Source organism: Aspergillus nidulans, chromosome VIII (genome assembly GCF_000011425.1).
Source record: "Aspergillus nidulans FGSC A4 chromosome VIII".
NCBI classification, from domain to species: Eukaryota; Fungi; Ascomycota; class Eurotiomycetes; order Eurotiales; family Aspergillaceae; genus Aspergillus; species Aspergillus nidulans.
In genome coordinates, this window is record NC_066264.1 from 94,609 (window position 1) to 111,589 (window position 16,981).

At 48.6% G+C, this 16,981-nt stretch overlaps 6 protein-coding genes across 6 annotated transcripts, besides 3 other annotated features; 2 read left to right on the forward strand and 4 right to left on the reverse strand.

The window, feature by feature from the left end:
• Positions 1 to 16,981: part of a sequence feature (contig 1.172 1..523550(1)) that runs on past both edges of the window.
• ANIA_09261 (uncharacterized protein) lies at positions 466 to 1,666 on the reverse strand (the record flags this gene model as incomplete). The annotated part of the gene is made up of 3 exons (XM_677438.1): positions 466 to 993; positions 1,132 to 1,178; positions 1,576 to 1,666. The coding sequence occupies 3 exons, from the start codon at positions 1,664 to 1,666 to the stop codon at positions 466 to 468; spliced, it is 666 nt and encodes a 221-aa protein (XP_682530.1).
• On the reverse strand, positions 3,445 to 5,823 carry ANIA_09262 (uncharacterized protein; the record flags this gene model as incomplete). Its single annotated transcript, XM_677439.1, has 1 exon — positions 3,445 to 5,823. One exon carries the CDS (start codon positions 5,821 to 5,823, stop codon positions 3,445 to 3,447), a length of 2,379 nt encoding a protein of 792 aa, XP_682531.1.
• ANIA_09263 (uncharacterized protein) lies at positions 11,239 to 12,806 on the forward strand (the record flags this gene model as incomplete). Its single annotated transcript, XM_677440.2, has 6 exons — positions 11,239 to 11,488; positions 11,588 to 11,663; positions 11,732 to 12,088; positions 12,310 to 12,386; positions 12,491 to 12,565; positions 12,751 to 12,806. Exons 1-6 carry the CDS (start codon positions 11,260 to 11,262, stop codon positions 12,804 to 12,806), a joined length of 870 nt encoding a protein of 289 aa, XP_682532.1. The 5' UTR covers positions 11,239 to 11,259.
• Positions 13,045 to 13,073: a sequence feature (Short protein (ANIA_11649, CBF87279.1) was converted to a misc_feature.).
• Positions 13,109 to 13,118: a sequence feature (Short protein (ANIA_11649, CBF87279.1) was converted to a misc_feature.).
• On the forward strand, positions 14,090 to 14,457 carry ANIA_11650 (uncharacterized protein; the record flags this gene model as incomplete). The annotated part of the gene is made up of 2 exons (XM_050613106.1): positions 14,090 to 14,128; positions 14,209 to 14,457. The coding sequence occupies 2 exons, from the start codon at positions 14,090 to 14,092 to the stop codon at positions 14,455 to 14,457; spliced, it is 288 nt and encodes a 95-aa protein (XP_050468947.1).
• ANIA_11651 (uncharacterized protein) lies at positions 15,139 to 15,531 on the reverse strand (the record flags this gene model as incomplete). Its single annotated transcript, XM_050613107.1, has 2 exons — positions 15,139 to 15,143; positions 15,408 to 15,531. The coding sequence occupies 2 exons, from the start codon at positions 15,529 to 15,531 to the stop codon at positions 15,139 to 15,141; spliced, it is 129 nt and encodes a 42-aa protein (XP_050468948.1).
• ANIA_09264 (uncharacterized protein) lies at positions 15,927 to 16,781 on the reverse strand (the record flags this gene model as incomplete). The annotated part of the gene is made up of 3 exons (XM_677441.1): positions 15,927 to 16,218; positions 16,283 to 16,440; positions 16,623 to 16,781. The coding sequence occupies 3 exons, from the start codon at positions 16,779 to 16,781 to the stop codon at positions 15,927 to 15,929; spliced, it is 609 nt and encodes a 202-aa protein (XP_682533.1).

The following is a 16,981-nucleotide window of genomic DNA, read 5'->3' on the forward strand; positions in this document are numbered from 1 at the left end:
CGATATCCATGCCAGTCCTTGTCTATTGATATGACGCATCTTGAGCTCGCTTTTGTAGGAATCCATCATAATGTCCATAAATTCGTACCCGTTTATTTCATTGCGTTTCGGACGATGCAAGGTAGCACGGGAAAAGTTGCTGGAAAACCCGAGGATCAAGTCCCGGATGGTTAGGCGATCATGCTGAGATCCTTCGAGAACAAGTCCGCCATTTTCCTGAAGCACTGATAGCGCAGCTGCCGCTCCGTCCGGGTTAGGTCTGATCAATGGTACATCAGCTTGTTGGTATTCCGTTGGAATTGATCGCTGATATGCAAGAAGCATTTCATGAAATACGCATATCAAGGGAACCAGTCACGCTCTGCCGTCCTCAATATCATGAAGAATGATTTGCTCTTTGGCACTGCCATTCAGGCACTTGTATAGTTATTCGTGGCACTGAATCGCAGGGTGTTAATTGACCGATCAAATGAGGCCAAGCTGAGCTCCTAGCTGTAGCGGAGCAGTAGACGAGGCTAAAAATTGCAGGTTTGCTCCCTTCCAAGTCCAGGTAGAGTGCTTGGCCTTCGCCGCAGACCATTGTACAGTGTTCAACAGACCCGTGCCAAGCAGTGTAACAGCTTCCGGGCGCCAGCCAAGTAAAGCCTTTTTCTTCTGCAGGTCTTCCAAATCGGTGGTCTTTAACCAATTCCCCTTGATCCCCCGGAGTTCAGTCGTCTTCAACTGGGAGGCATTGCTTGCGGTCTCTAAGTGCCAGAGTATTGTTTCCGTGTCAACAAGTTTCACGGGAATCAATGCGGTTGAGTAGCTCATGAGGACCAGGCCACCATTGACTAAGACAGGATACTCTACTGCTGCCAGTTGAAGTAGCATGCGGAAATTAGTTTCCATGACCATTTCGCTATTGTTCCTTCTCCCCGGTAATACTACAATCATTGCGCTTTCGAAAATACCGAACCAGCAGCAGGTAGCTGCAGGTGTTGCTCGTGATAGCTATTGGAGAGTAGCATTTCCGTTGATCATCTTATAGGTTGATAAGCAAACTTCCCCTTGCTTAGGTTGACGGAATGTCAGGAAAAGCCACAGTACTAATTCCCACAGAACTGGTTCAGAATCTGGTTCGGTAAATACCACGGAGACATAATCCCTTGACGTCGTAATATTCATGCTATCACTTTCTGTTACTAGTCAGGACTATGAATAACACATTTGTTGCTTAGGTATTTCTCACCGTATCCGCCGTCATAACGCTCCAGTGCCGTCAAGATATTCCTGACGAGATCAAATGCCAGCCGTGCCATTTCTCTCATTACCAATTTCCTCGCACGGCAAGGCTCTCACACTAGTTCTCTGATATCGTCAGTGTCACGCTTTTTAGATATGTTAGCCGCTGCACCGGGGGAATGCTAGAAAAAACCAGCGGTGACTCCCAACTGCACATTCGGGGGCAGGAAGCTAATCTGAACAGTTCTTGTCTCCCAGGTTCTTCTTTCAGTTTTAATCCATGCATTGAAATGCCCCCATCTGGCGAGAGATAGGCTGAAGTCGGGTAGTTTAGGGTTCTCAACGGCATACCTTCGGGTATCTGCTCTGCCCTTAGCACATGTGTGTCATCTTCCGCCTCGTTGACTCCATCCGCAGGCATGGGACTGGACTCCTTAGACATGCTCGAGGATGGTAAGCCAAAATCGATAATCGGAGCGTAACCAGCCGCGCCATCGTCCTCATCATAGTGCTGGCCACATCAGAGTCCTCCGGTACCGCACCATGCTGGCAGAGACATTCGATAAACTCTTCCCAGGTACTTGTAGCATTAGCACAATCGGCAACTGGACAGCTCTGTGGTGGAGATATTTGTTGGGCGAATGTCTTGATTTGCTGAATGCTTAATCTTCTGTAACCGCGTTGTCCCAAGTGTAACAGATATTTATCCTTCTTCAGGAACCACGCTGAAGCCGAAATTTGACTAAGGCAAATGGATCACAGATATCGTTTGCTCAGGTAGTGCACGGAAAATATGTGCCTTCTGAATGTTCCCCTGTTCTTTGCACGCAAACAGCAAAGAACACATCGAAACTGCTTGCCCTCGTCATTTGCGTTTCGCTCGTGCCCCTGGTGCGGCGAAATCAATATATTGACTATCCACAATGCCTTTTCGAGCTTCTCATGCAAATGCCCCAACTGCGAGTTGCTGGGTTTTGGGCAGCCATTGTATATGATAGATCCAACAGAGATTATGATCTGTACGAGCAAAATCAGCAGGTGACGCAGAGATGTAGCATTCATTACCGGCGGCGTGGTCGGCAGCCTGATAGGCCGACTCTTTGTGAAGACAATTCCCGGTTCAGTGGATTTTTCACCTTGGATTTGGACGTTTTCTTCAGGTGAGGGTAGGGAAAGTGGTGATTCCTTGGACAACCAAGACTCAACAAAACTACTGTAAGAGTCCGCCTCGGATGAGTTTCTAACCTATTGCTCGAACGAGAGTAAGCACATCCAGGTTGGATGATTCTAGTTAACATTGGATCCGATGGTTGGTGACTATAGGAGTTCGAGACGTAGCCCACGGCTAGTGAATCCTCAGTGTTCCAGGTAGGGGTCTTATGCGGAGGCGGCCTCATAGATGTTGGATGGCTCAGGTTCTTATACTCCGATTATGCTGATATCGTTGAATAGGTGGATATATAGCGAGTGGAAGAGACGATGGAGGCAGAGGTAGTGGTGAAAGAGGAGAAAGATCTTTCCGGATAAGCTCATTTCAATATATTGATTATGGGTGCCGTATATTTATATATTGTTAGCGGCACCTGATCTACATCGTACGCCAGGACTGTTCTAATAAACGTCGTACAGCCCATGACAAACCGATTCCAGCCCTGCTCCTTCTTTCATGATTCCAGCTAAGCAGTTCCACATTATATTCGTGCTAAACGATCACTTTCGCAGTGGAATGGCCAAGAATTGAGTCGCCCCTCACTACCACAATTCGTGCATTGTAAGAAGTATATTCGTTTTCCTGATAGGTCATTTTGAAAGTATTCACACGCAGTCACTAGTATATCTATATCAATGAACTGCTTAAATGATTATCTGTACGTAAAGGACATTTTTGACATATTCTATGCAATACACGCACATCAGTCGCGTTGTCAGGCCTCTATAGTGGACTTGTAAAACTGCAGGTTGGGGCAGGCTGCCTAGGTATAAGACCATTTCACTATTATCAAGCCCTTAGCCCAATCTACCAGGATTGCCCCTATAAAGTTGCTCGCTTATGACAGTGGCGCATGCAATCCCGGGTTCGGCTTCCTTCCTGGGAGGACGATATTAACTATCTCCCCAAGAGAATGAACAAGCTAGAATAAACCGCATAACAGTCGCTAATCTTGAGATTCAGCTCTACATAAACTTTGAACCGCAGCTGCCTGGTGCTAGAGCGACCTGTTACACCAGTAAAAGCTGGGTCTGCCAAAACTCCGGCAGCTGTTCTTCCTTCCACTCATACAGGAACTGCCACTCCCACTCCTTCTGGTTGTTTGAACCCACAACCACCATAACCGGCCCCTCTGCCTCGCCCTGGTACTGAAACGGCTGTGGAGGAATCACAGCGCCGTTCGTCCCCTTGTATCGCAACAACGGGAGCAAGAACGCAACGTAGCGGAACCGCTGGAACAGCGGCGCAATCAGCGCCCCGATCCTCTGCCGCATTTTCAGGTCGATGCGGTCGCTCCCGCCCTTGTTATAGACATGGTAATACTCGTCCCACTCGCTCTCCCGTGGAAACCGATAGATGCTGAACATCCATGCAGGAAGACCCATCCCCCGCCGACGCAGAATCACAGCGAGCCATTCAGCCTCAAAGCCCTCAGCCGTTATCTTCCCTGGAACGCTGTTCTGACCGTCGTACGCTGGATATCGTTTCTCTTCGGTAGTCGCGTTCGGCGGGAGCAAATTTGGACGAGCCGGCGCCCATCCGATCCCGCGTCGCCCGGGAATTCGTGGAGCGCTGGAAATCAGGTTTCCCGTGTTGAGGAACTTACCTACTTTGGAGAGCCAGAACTCCTCAGAGGCTTTAATTACCTTCGGTGAGCCCGCTACCAGGGCCCAGATCATGGGGACATCCCGGTCTTTAGTGGCATGGCGGTGATTGAGCAGGCAGGTCGCTTGCTCGATGCTGACGGGGTCCAGGTCTATGCCGCCTGGAGGCTCTGGGATAGGGATATAATGTTGTACGGCAAGGCAGAGTGAGACCAACGACAAGCAGCTGTTGGAGAGCACATCGTTCAGCACGTCGGCTAGTGAAATCACATGGTTATTCTTGCAAAGGAGATGGAGCCGCACCCGGCCACGCATGCCCTCCAGCAGGGTCCACGCGCGGACGTTCCAGTCACACACGACCAGCGCGGCCAGAATGGCTTCTTCTGCGGCCAGAGTTCGGGGGTGGATATCAATCTCCATGATATCGCGGTCCACGAGCAAGGTAACCTTGCTAGACTCAAAGTTTGCATTAATTTGGCCCAGACATTCCGAACGTAGCGTACGGTCAGTCGGCACACACGGCGTGTCCATCCAGTACGAGGTGCAGCCGAGAAACCGGGCCAGAGTCACATATCGACGGTGCAAGCAACTATTGAAGCCGGTTTCCGGGCGTCCGCCCTGCCCATGGCTCCAGACATGCGAGACGGCCATGGTATCCCTGGTTACGGGAGTGTAGCGAATGTGGGTGTCATCAGTGTCCTCGATGGAAACAGCCCGCGCACCGCGGGTGTTCAAATACGATGCCTCGTCCCAGACGAGGAAATGGCAAGGAGAGTCAGGGCCGGGACCAGGGCAGCCGAAGTCGTGCGCGCCCTGGATTTGAACACTCTCGGATTCAAATCGCTCGCAGTTTCCAGGCGCTTTGCCATCGCAGATTCTTCTCGGTTGCGCAATATTGGCCTCGTGCCCAGGAGGAAGTAGATTACACCGCGGACCACGGCCCCCAAAGTGCTCTTCATAGATCTCAAAAAATTTTCGAAAATCCTGCGTCACACAGCTCAGATCAGATCGGAGCAGCTCGAATGCCCATTTGCACATATAATTCGGTCGGGACCGTTCAATAATTTCTCGCGGCGGCATTACCGCGGGGATCTGGTGCGCGACTATATCGTTATGATTGTAGAACTTGTAGTTGTACATCTGCCTCTTTGCGTCGTACCAGAGGTGGATCATTATCGTGTGCTGCCACGCTGCCCACAGGAAGGCTTGCAGGACGAACCAGGCTTTTGCTTCTTCCTCTGTGGAACTCTCTCCAAGCAGTCCCGTAACAATATCAAGGAGGCTACCCAGGGTTTCAGAATACCCGCTGGGACATCCTTGAGGGTCTGCGCGATCCATAACCTTGAAGAGGACCAGCCGAATCGTGTTTGTGTTTGGGCGCGAAAGGACCTGCAGGCTGGCCCAGTCATATCGCCGGCCCCAATTATTGCTTTCTTCAGGGTCTTCAGCTGTCTCTTTAGAGTTTTCCACAAAGTATGCCGCCGGCCACAATTCTTGTTTGTCCTTTTCCTGTGCGTCCTGTGCCTTCCGCCCGTCGTACTGATAGGGCAATTCCGGCGGGTTCGATGGCAGTCTGCCAAGCAACGCGCAAGCATTATCGACAATTGCCGCCTCACCCATATCCTGCTTGTACGTCTGGAAGTTACAGACCAAAAGTGTTGACAGGTGAGCATCTAGTTGGGCAAGATGGGAGTTCAGATCATGGCCGCTGCCGGGGTCCACAAACGCAAATGCATCGCGACACCACTTCTCCATGGCCGCCTTTATTTCCTCGCTGGTATGCATTTTGAGGTTCCCTGGAGAACCGGTGTCTTTGAAAGATCGAAAATGTATCTCCACTGGCAGCTCTTCAGACTTGTCGCTTGGATGAATACTGCTCTGGTCTAAAATGAGAGAGACACTGCTCCTTGTGAGGGCCCTAAAGCCCTGAGTTGTTAGATCTGGCATTATTGGCGTCTTTACCTTGGGCGGGATGGGGACGTGGAGGATTTGGGGCGAGCTGAACGGTGGTGTATATATATATGTCTAGATGGAAGACACAGCCACTGGCCGTCAAATCACACTCAAAGAGCTGAACAGCAGCGGGTCTGAGAAGCGGCCTGGGCATTGCCAAGGTCGTATTGGTGCAGAATCGGGCTAGTCCCAGCCTGCATTGTGCATAGTTCCTGCATCGCTGCCTGAGGTGCCGTCATATACCAATGCTCATTGGCTTGACACCGGTACACGCAATGTGCGGCTACTACATGTGCCGCTGTGATTAAGAACAATGGGGATAAAGCTATCTTGTCCGCTCACAAAGACTTACTGCTGAGCAGCGATTTAAAGTGGCAATGTACGGGCCAACCACAGTACGGATGTATGAGTCGCTTGATGTGTGTTTGTGCTCGTTCAGCTATTTGATTGGTAAATAGCAATACTGTGTTATCTACCATGATGCTTCATTATAATACAGGATCTAAACATTATATCTCTTGAATGACACCGATAAGTGAAAGGGAAATGACCAGAACCATCGAAGAGGCATCCTTGAGAGGTCCCTAGGCCTGATTCTATCCTGACCCTAGTTTGGAAGACACTGCGGTTTTGCCTAAACTGTCTGAACTTCTTTGGACCTCAATTCAGGCCACAACAACAGCCGAGTCCAGCCCTCTATCAGAATAGCCCTCCATAAGGGTTTATCCGTATGAGCCTTATCGCGCTCGAACCACCGAAACACACCCAGATGGTGAAAGTCCCTGTGATCTTACTCCGTGGAGGCTTCCCCCTTGATAACCTATCTCTAGCCCAGGAAGGTGAGAGACGCGCCAAGCATACGTTCTGGCTGCATTGAAGCTACAATCCTGCTGATCATCCTGCCAACCCCAGAAGTGCTGAACCTACTACATTGCTTGTCGACTCAGGTACACGCTGTCCTCTATACGGACGGGAACGATTGCCAATCAGATATGTTGGCGTCCGCGTTAGGGCCTTGCTGGAAATTAGCAGCTGGAATCAAGCTCTAGCGATATCTTGCATCTCCTAGATGCTAGCCTCGAGTGTTGGGAGATCGAGCTTGGCTTAGAATTGATATGCATTTCTTCCTCGATCATCTGCTATCTAGCAGGGTTTATCCCTCTGTAGTGGGTATCTGGAATCGTATTTACTTGTGGCTCTGTTAAGTCCAGATAGCATGCGTCATAAGGCGCTGCGGATAGCAATACCCCATCTGACGGGCAGGCCCAGCCCGGGCGGGTCCCGGGGGCGGGCTGGCCGCTGAGACCTCAACAGGAGCTTTCGTAGAGAATGATAGCACGCGCTAATTAACGAGCGTCATGGCTAGCCCATAGGTGAGAGCTAAGTCGAGTAGCGGCAGCGTGGAGCAGCATAAGTCGGACCTAATAGTGGCATTGTAAAAAAGGCCCATGGCGAGCACAGAACCAGGAATCGGATCGCCAGAAATCATGAAGTAGTCTAGAAAAGATGTAAAGAAGTTCGTTGGCCAGTTAGGTCAACAGTGCATAGCCCATGGTGCTGCAATATCAAACGGTGTTGTAGTTAGGGCAAGTTCCGCGCCTAATGTATTTGAAAAGGAACATGTTTGGCTGCGCCACAAGAAGTCGTAATCCGGATGGAGGATAAAGAAGAAGGAATCAGTGGTAATAAGTTATTTCCGCTAGTCCGCCTGCTTCTATCCTGCCAGCCTGGCCTTGGTTTAACTTCTCAGATCGGGTCCAAGCAGCTACAACCTGCCAGAGATTGGGTTGGGTTGGACCTAATAGTTCAATGGCGTTCCGCGGCCCATAAGCTGACCGTTGGTTTACCGAGAGATAAAATTGTATAAATTACTGCACCTAATGTCCGACTTATAGTAAATACAGAATATTGATTTAATCAAAATATGCTAATATTGTTATATATAGATCCATGCCTAACTCGACAAAGATCCGTCTCTATAGGCTATTTGGCCCGAGTAGATACATTAAGCCCATGTGCACTTCATTACATACAATCTACCCAAACTTGCCCAGACCCGCCGTCTCATGAGTCTTATTGAATCCTATCCTTGACATTATTCGACAAAAGAGATACGTAAAATGGCACGAAGCTCCGCGGAATTACCCATAGAAATTAACTAAATAATAGCCGGCCCTCCCCAACAGCGGCATCAAGACCCTGCATCTGACATGCAGGACCCTCTGCAATGCCGTCCGCTTTCGCCTAGACCGTGCTTTCCTTTCTGCAAACTCACCCGATGTTCCTTTCGTCGCGCAACCACACACAGCAAGCCATTCCGCCACGATATTAAAGAAATTATCTGAGACGACACAAGGTCGATCCACGCCACGGTGAGTGAATTCCACATCCTTGACGAGCGAGATGATCTCTGGATTGACGAGAAGACCGAATGTCCCCAATCGTTCATCGACACCTGTAAGAAGAACAAAGACGGCCTCAAGATACACATGCCCGTAGATACACATGTGCCCGTACTCTGACCGGAGCTATGTCGGGCAACTTGTCCTTGCGGAGGAGCAAGCCGCCGCCAAGCTGTCCTTGAGAATCTCCTGGCAATTTTAACCCAATCTTATCCACCAGCAAGAGGAAACAATCCTCTTTTAACAAGGATGCTAAGGCCTTGGAGTATGGGATTCGCCAGTTCCCGGCTCTTGAAAGCTGAACGTCATGCCTGCAGCGCGCGGCTGGATCCTCACGCCACGTTACGAGACGCCAATGATCCGCGCGTTCCGGGTGTCCTCAACCGCCGGATTCCAGTCTTAGAATTCCTCCAGCACAACGTCCCCCTCATTTGCAAGACTTCAACGTCTATCGCCCACCTGGACGAGATATTATTGTCCACGATTTTCATACTGCTTGCTTGTGTTGGGGTCGGGGTCAAATGCTGCTGTTGTTGTTATTACTGCTCCACTCGTGGTAACTGTCGTGGTAGGAGGGGTACACCTTGAGATACTGACATAGACGTAGGCATCTCTAGAGGCCCGGCACGGTCTGTTTTGAAAGCGGATTCTATTCGTAGAATGTGTCCAGATCGATATCAATTTCACGCGCGATGTCGGAGCAGATATCGCCCGCAACAACTCTGTAGAACTCTTTGCAAGTCGCAACAATCCCGTTTGAACGGGAAACAGCGTCGAGACACCGGATAATGTTGATTTTGTGATACTCCATTCATAAGTTGGACCTGTCCAACCGGGCTGGCTTCCTGGAACGCCTTCCGGGTACGTTGGGTTGTCAATACACACCAAAGGCTATAGGCTTTGTGCAATGCCACTTCAGCAATGTCCATGTTAGACTTGTTAAACCACGGGTTGGGGCGGGTTTTCAGGCCTAGCTGATCCGCCCACGCGGTTTTTGGGGTGGGTTACCTGAACAGTAAACCGCCCATGGGTTTAGCAAATAATTCTAACCCAACCCAAATAACCCAAATTAACCTAGTTATGTATATCATTACTTTAATAAGCTGTGCTCTACATAGCTAATAAAAATACTATATTTAAATACTGTATTATAAACCACTAAGTAAGAATATATAATCTAAATACAGTAATATATCCATTCAGATATCTTGGCAACCCAGCGGGTTGCTCCGCCGGGCTTTGGGGCAGCCGAAAATATCCAAAACCCAATAGATTATTAGAAGGTCTAACCCAACCCATTTCTTGGCGGGTCGGGGCGGGTTGGGGCGGGTTTCGTGGACTGGGTTTAACAAGTCTAATCCATGTTGAGCTTGGTCCACCTTAATAGACCTGCTGGTTGGCATGTGTTGTGGAATATGCTCAAAGGGGAAAGGGCAGGAGGAAACTGTATCAACTACACCAACGTAGCCTACTAAGGATCGGATGCCATATGACGATTGACACCTATCTTGTTGACGATAGATTCCTTCATTGCCTTATTCTTACTCTCTTGTTCCCCCCCACTATATATATACAGAGGGTGAGAACCTTCTAGAACTACGCGATGTATAGTCAAGCCACTAGAGATCACGTGGCCTTGTATTTCCGTATCAGCATGCATAAAGTGTCGAAGGGACCTCAAATTGACAGAAGCTGATAAATCAGAAGCTGTAAACTGTCACAGTCCTATGTGTTGTGATCGAGAGCCAACACAGATTACAGAGCTCCTCGTGTGATTGATCATTCATCGTGTACAATTCTGCCATTTGTGACCGCCTACGGGATCAAGTTAGGTTTTGTTTCGCGAAGACTTCCAACAATCGATCTGCCCATGTACATAATTCTCTTCTCCATGCTTAGTATTCTGAATATGAGCGCCATAATAGTCATTTAAATGCTCTGATTGGCTTGCCGTCTTATAAACATTGGAATCGCGGAAAAAACCATACTTCAAAGTTTATATAACCGCAGATCGGGGTAATTTTTAGGAACAGCTAGAAATTCTATTGTGCGAAATACAAGGCCTGGTTATTCAAAAAGTTCCTATGTTCTTATATTCATATATTATATTATATTAGAATTTTCTATCATATTAACACGTGCTCTATTAGCATGCTTAGAAAATAATATTTAGGGTCACAATAGAATCACGAGTCCTACATGCTGTAATAGAAATCAAGAGGATATGCGTGCTTGGGTTGTTGGTAATACCTTTATATTGTGTGGTCCATGTACAGTATGGTTGAGTGGGTTGCACGGCTCATGTGTGTGCGTGTGTGACTCACTTCTGGATTGCATTTATGCTACCTAGTGATAATGGACTGCCTTACACTGCGAACCATACATTGGTTCAACCAGTAAATACCCGATGCTATCAGCCTAAACTGAAACTAAATGAGTTAAGCGAACAAAGCAAGGCCAAGCTTACCTTCCATTGGTGCCGGAACTCACGACCTCGTGTTCAAATAACGATCGCCCAATTCTATTTAGTAGTTAGTGTTATGAATGCTCAAAGGGGAAAGGGTAGAAGGAAGCTGCATCAACTACACGAACGTAGCCTACTAAGGATAGGATGCCATATGACGATTGATTCTCTATCTTGATGACCATAGTTGTCACTTCTTCAATGTACAACTCCTCGAGGGATCAGGCCAGGGGCCAGAGATCATGCCATACAGATCACGTGGCACGTGACACGAGGCTCAACATGATATATTCGTATCAGTTAGTATTTTGGCGTCGTGGATTGTTAAATGATATAAAAGAGCTCTATTCCCGCTTTCTCTCGAATGTCCGCTGACATATCCCCCGTTATTCAACTACAGTCATGAAGGCCATCAGCGTGCTATTTTTGCTACCTTTCGCTCACTATGGCCTGGCGAAGATACGCTCCAGCCCATCGCTGATGGACCCGGCCACCTCCCCAGCTGGAGCCAGAGCCCTGCTTGAGAAGCGGGACACCTGTGAAAGTGGGAGTCAATGCATTATCGGTAGCTGCTGTGGATACGATTCATGTGCTTATAATTGCTGTGGAATTGGCATGGACGGAGAACCAGGTTCGAATCTCTGCTTTCCCCCTTTGTTCGACATCTCTGCGTTCCTACCTCCTATTCATTGTGAATAAGAATGGGCTAGCTAACAATATGGTATCTTAGTTGGCTGTGGTTTCGCACAGTCCTGCGACTATGCTAGCCAAAGCGTTTTCATCGGATGTTGTGATCAACTCCAAATGTACTCCCATCTACCCCGAGCAGATCGCATCTCCGCCACTAAGAAAAACATGTTCTAACACCGCGCAGTGGATACTGTACCGGTACTGCCACCGAGATTACAATGAGTACTATCTTCGGCGAAGTCAGCCCGACAGACGAGCCCTCTTCTACCTCGCTGGAGCCGACTCAGACGACCACCACATCCGACGAGCCCACCGAAACGTCAACATCCAGCCAGACTTCCTTCCCAATTGCTACGTCAACCAGCTCTAGCTCTGAGGAAGGTATCGAAACACTCACCGACAGCGTTACTAGTACAAGCACCGCGTCAGTTTCCACGAACTCAGCATCACCTACCGCTGAGACTGATACGATGTCTGTTCCGACCCCAACCATTCCTGAGACTACTGAAACAGACGCTGCGGTCGTTCTCAATCCTGGCATGTGGGTGGCGGCTGGAATGGGTGCGATGCTTGTCTTGTAATCGGCTTGTCGAGATGCGAGTGGTTTAGGATCTAGCAGTAGACAGGTGACATGTAGTCCTCAGCCGAAGATTTAACAAGTCCTCATCTACTGAGTGATTATTCCTTTTACTCCGAAAATCGCCCTGCGATCTAACGAGGTCGAAGTAACTTTTCACTGCAGCCTGTGAAGCTAATTCTTAGACTTCTCGACTACTACCTATACCAAACCCGCTTTTCGGTAACCTGCGCTAATGGCGCAACCCCTAGGCTACCGACAGGTGAGATAATCTTATTCAAGAAGCAATCGACAGACGATTGGTGCTTGATATAGAGGTTAATCAATTGGGCTTAGCAGCTATTATGGTTTTCAATTACGTTATAGGGCTGAGCACAAGCTTCTCAGTCTCCACTGAGCTCGCTGGGGCGGAAGCCATTCGCTTGTGGCTGACGCCTGACGGTAGGTTTCCTACTGCTCGAAAGGCGCGAAAGGACTGCTTGAGTTCTCCGTTAACTTCATGTTCGCACTAGTCTCCTTACATGAATTCCTTCTACTTCTGTACCTTCTATACTCTATGCAACTGGAACAGCTTACTCAGTTTCAATATCCATTGTCATAACCTTCTTTCACAAAATTACTAATAGTATATGGGCGACCACATTTGAAGCCCTATAGTTGTACGAAAATGTCACCCAGGTAATGTCTACGAAAAAAAAAGAGGCTCCGTGAGGCTATAATGCGAAAGGCTAGTCGACATAAAGATCGAGCAATGATAAGAGTCACCTCGGCACTGCATCGGGTGTTTCTCCTCGTCAATAAGACTATTTACGGCTTTTCTACTTGCTGTTGGGAGTCTAGAACGCGAGTTCACAAGACTGGCTTGCCTCATAGTTTTTGCTTATTTTAATTGTGAGTTGTCTCTGAAAATAGCGTTAATTCTACTGTTTGAAGCCCGTTAGTCGGAAGTCTAGTAGAATCGTAGTTTACAACATCCACTCCTACCTTTTGTCATTAGGGCAAACCAAATGACTAGGAGCGGGGCGGTACTGCTTCATGAATCGCTTAGTAGCCCCTGGAACCTTTATGTGAGGCTATACCCCTAAAGGAGCCTAATCCTTCTTATAATCTGATTTGGGATGCATTTGTAAGGCGACAATGTGCCCACATACGGATTTCTCCCAGGGCGGACACTCCCATGCATAGACCAACCTCAAGTCACAAGCTTGAATATATAAAATTCAAACGATCGCTTACTCCACATCAACTGATGAAGAGATACCACAACATGTAGATCTATAATCTTTAAGAATGTTACACATCTTTCAGGCATGTCGTAAATGGTCGGTGCACTCGAGATCAAACTACCAATCAAGGCCGCTGACTAGGCGGGCAGGGACCTGGATGCACGACTGCGTCAGTCATTGCGCTCTTTATGGGGCGCCTTGGATCATGGTTGCCATGAGGTGGTGCAAGAATTTTCGTACCGAGGTCCTCATCTTGCCAACACCCATGGACAGATGAGATCCTATCACCGTATGGTTGGAAGAGTTGAAGTAGGCCAGTGCCTGGAAGAAGGGCTTAATTTAGTTACAGCTAAAGTAGAAGCACTAATAGAAGCGGCTAGGCAACATTCAAGGAGCCTGACAACACAGGTGGACGTAGTCGGGTGGCACCAAGATGGTGGCAGACGATGTTTCGAGAACCACGCGGGTTTTGCCATCATGTCTGTGCTGGAAACCAATCCATTGGTAGAACGGCTTTAGACCCCGAGGAACCCTGGGAAAGCGGTCGACTGATCCACCACGGACCAACAGGATGATATATTCGGAGGGGACAAAGTCTGTGCTGAAACTTGGACCATGGTTCTATGCCACATATGACATCTATATAAACGCAAGGGGCCCCCAAGATGAACTATGTTGCGAGACGGAAGAAACCCGCAATCTCTATTGAAAGATCAATCACGAAGAATAAAAATACGAGATGGCAGAACGTGACCCTTCTCGCGTCCACTCCTCCCAGGTATGGCTAGAGACCGTCTCTCTCTAATTTCAATATGGAGATACACTGGAGATACACTAACTAATGACTTTTCTCCATAGACACCAATGGGAGACGCAGTGCCTACCGACCAGTTCCCCGTCCGCCGTCCGTCTATCGGTGACGAGGTGACCCGGTCGCGATCTATGAGCACTGGTAGCGAGGACTCAAATAATACCAGTGGCAGTGTCAGCTCTCCAGGCCCTACACAGCCTGGACGACATTGGCTTCACTGGCCTCGCTACTCGCACTCTAAACAAAGTGCGCAGCGGTCCAGATTCGAAAACAATGATGTCATTTTCTTGGGCTAAAGCAGGCGGCACAAAAACCAAAGCTGGAAAATGACAGGTGTTCACGGATCTATCTCTCAAGGTAGTCGTTAAAAGGTATTGGAAACTAACGCAAAAATTCCTTGTCTGTAGCTGGTGCCATGATGATCTGAAAATGTGATTGATAGCTGTAAGCGAAAATCTATGCTTGATTTTGATGCCGCGTTCGACCTTGATCAAGAGGTGGTAGATGTGTGGGAGTATTGTCTCGATGAGGAAGCTGTAGCGCATGATTGCCGGCGAGAATAAGATAGCATTATCTAGTGATCTCTGGATTATTTGGGCCGGTATAGTGATAGTAGTTAATTGTGAGGCGCACTTTGTAGGGGGTTTATGACCGACACCCACGTACTTGACATCTGAACTCCATGAGCCAGCAATGAGTAACGTACCAGGTAGTACCATGCATCTTGATATTATTACACACAGGTCGTAAACTTACATTGGTGCATTCATAGATTGAATCGCAATAAATTTTTTTCGTGAATATATTTCCTCGCACACATCATGAGTGAGGCCTGGAATTTGAGAAATATTTATGATGTGCTTGTTTTTGGAGGCAGGTCTTATATAAGATGCGCAGGAGCTGTATGCTTTGTTAAGCTACTACTCTTATGTACTTGGCGTGAAATGGAAGGCAAAATAGTTGGTAGAATAGATCATCTAGGCTACTCGACCAAGTTAGACAGTTAAGCTTAAATATATGTGAACGATCTCGCATCTGTCGGATCACCACCAACGTACGCCTGCTTCTGCCGAAATGGGCACAAGTCTCGCGACGTGCCGTCGCTACCTCGCGTAACATGAAGAGTATCAGGAGCACTCCCTTCTCAATTCACTCCGTCAACTGTGCAAGGGTTGCGTTAGGAATCGGTCCGGCTCACCATGGCAATGACGAATCCCCGGAGCTTCAAAAAATCGGAAGAACTCACTGGCCCCAGCGTCCATCTCCAGCACCTGTTTGTAATACTCAACCATTCCGCCCAGTGGGATCGCCTCGTCCGCAAGTCCATGCCACGTGATCATTTTTCCGCCCCGGGCTTTGAATTCAGACATGTCATGGTTGTTATCCGCGAGCATAGACGCGTACTTGGTCTTGGAGTCCAGAAGGAGCTCGAAAAACTCATCCTCAGAAGTATGATGGAGCGCGAAGCCGGGTTTTTGGCGATGAGGTAGGATATCCAGTTTCCGTTAGAGGCGCCCTGGGGCTGTGACAGGTACTGTTCTGCAACGGTGGGGATATAGAATGAGCTCAGAGGTGCGTCTTTGTTTAGCCCAGGTTAACCGGCTTCCCTGGACTTGGACCTTGGACCTTGGCCCTGACCAAGCTGCTTGCACCACCTTGGCGCCGGAGGAGGACAAGGAGTGTTGGGTGCCGTTGCATTTATAGTGCTTCCCAACAAAATCGAATGCGGCCATGTTCTGATGATGCCGTATTTGGCACCGTCTAGTCAATCGCAATGCTTGACGGCGGCGCTAACGAACGCATCAATCTCGCAGGGGGATGGATATATCTGATTCTCATTCGTGATCTGGGTTGGCCAGTAGCTCGCGGGGATAAGGCTCTCGATAGTGATTGCTGGGGAAAGAGCCAAGATGCCATCAAAGGCATCAGAGAACTGCTGAGCCATGGCATGACCCTCTCTTCCACCGCCAGAGCAGCCGCTGAAGTAGGTGTACTCGGCGGGTCTGTTATAGTAAGCGGTGACCTGTTTTCCAATCTCGGCCATATCGTTCGTTGCCCTGTAGGCATAAGTATGAAGCAAAAAAAAACTAATTTACCTTGTTCTCGCTACACAAGGCCTACGAGAGATCTGTTGCGATGGTGGTGGTTGCTCCAGCATCACTGGGAACACCTCCATCCGTGAAGGCCGAAACAAAGCCCTGAGCAACCGCATAGGCAAGGTAGATTGGTTCTAAGCCTGTGCTATAATCACCGCTGTCTAGGCTCTGGAATCGGCCATTCTAGTTGTTAAGTGGTAGCCATATTCGAGAGGTGACGATGTCGTTCCAGCCGAAATGGGTATGGGTGACTGTCACGTTGCAGGAGCTGATCGTGTACTGGCCTCCGTCGAATAAACCAGGAGCAATGCTGAGTGCTGTGTAATTGTGTATGTCATTGGCTTGGAGATCTAGGATGGTCGCACCCGAAACGTCGGGCTCCTGATGGAGGCGGGAGAGCACTCGAGGGCAGTCGCTGCTCCAATAAGCAATGCGCTCAGTGAGTATAACGAAGATGTCCATGTATCTGCAAAGAGGGCGGTATCAAGGAAGATGAAGACGTTCTGGATACAGAAGGACACCATCTTGCCGGTTTTGTCGTGCTAGGAGTATATAGATTCGACTTGGGACGGAAGTAACATGTTAGCGGATGGATTGTGACTGAACAAAAAAAAGCTTGATGGTGGACAAGTACAGAAAAGCCGGGTGCAAAGCAAATGCAGAAATAGGTCTTGTGTTCTAGATATTCCACGAGTGGAATGCTGTTGTGGCTGGGAAGATTATA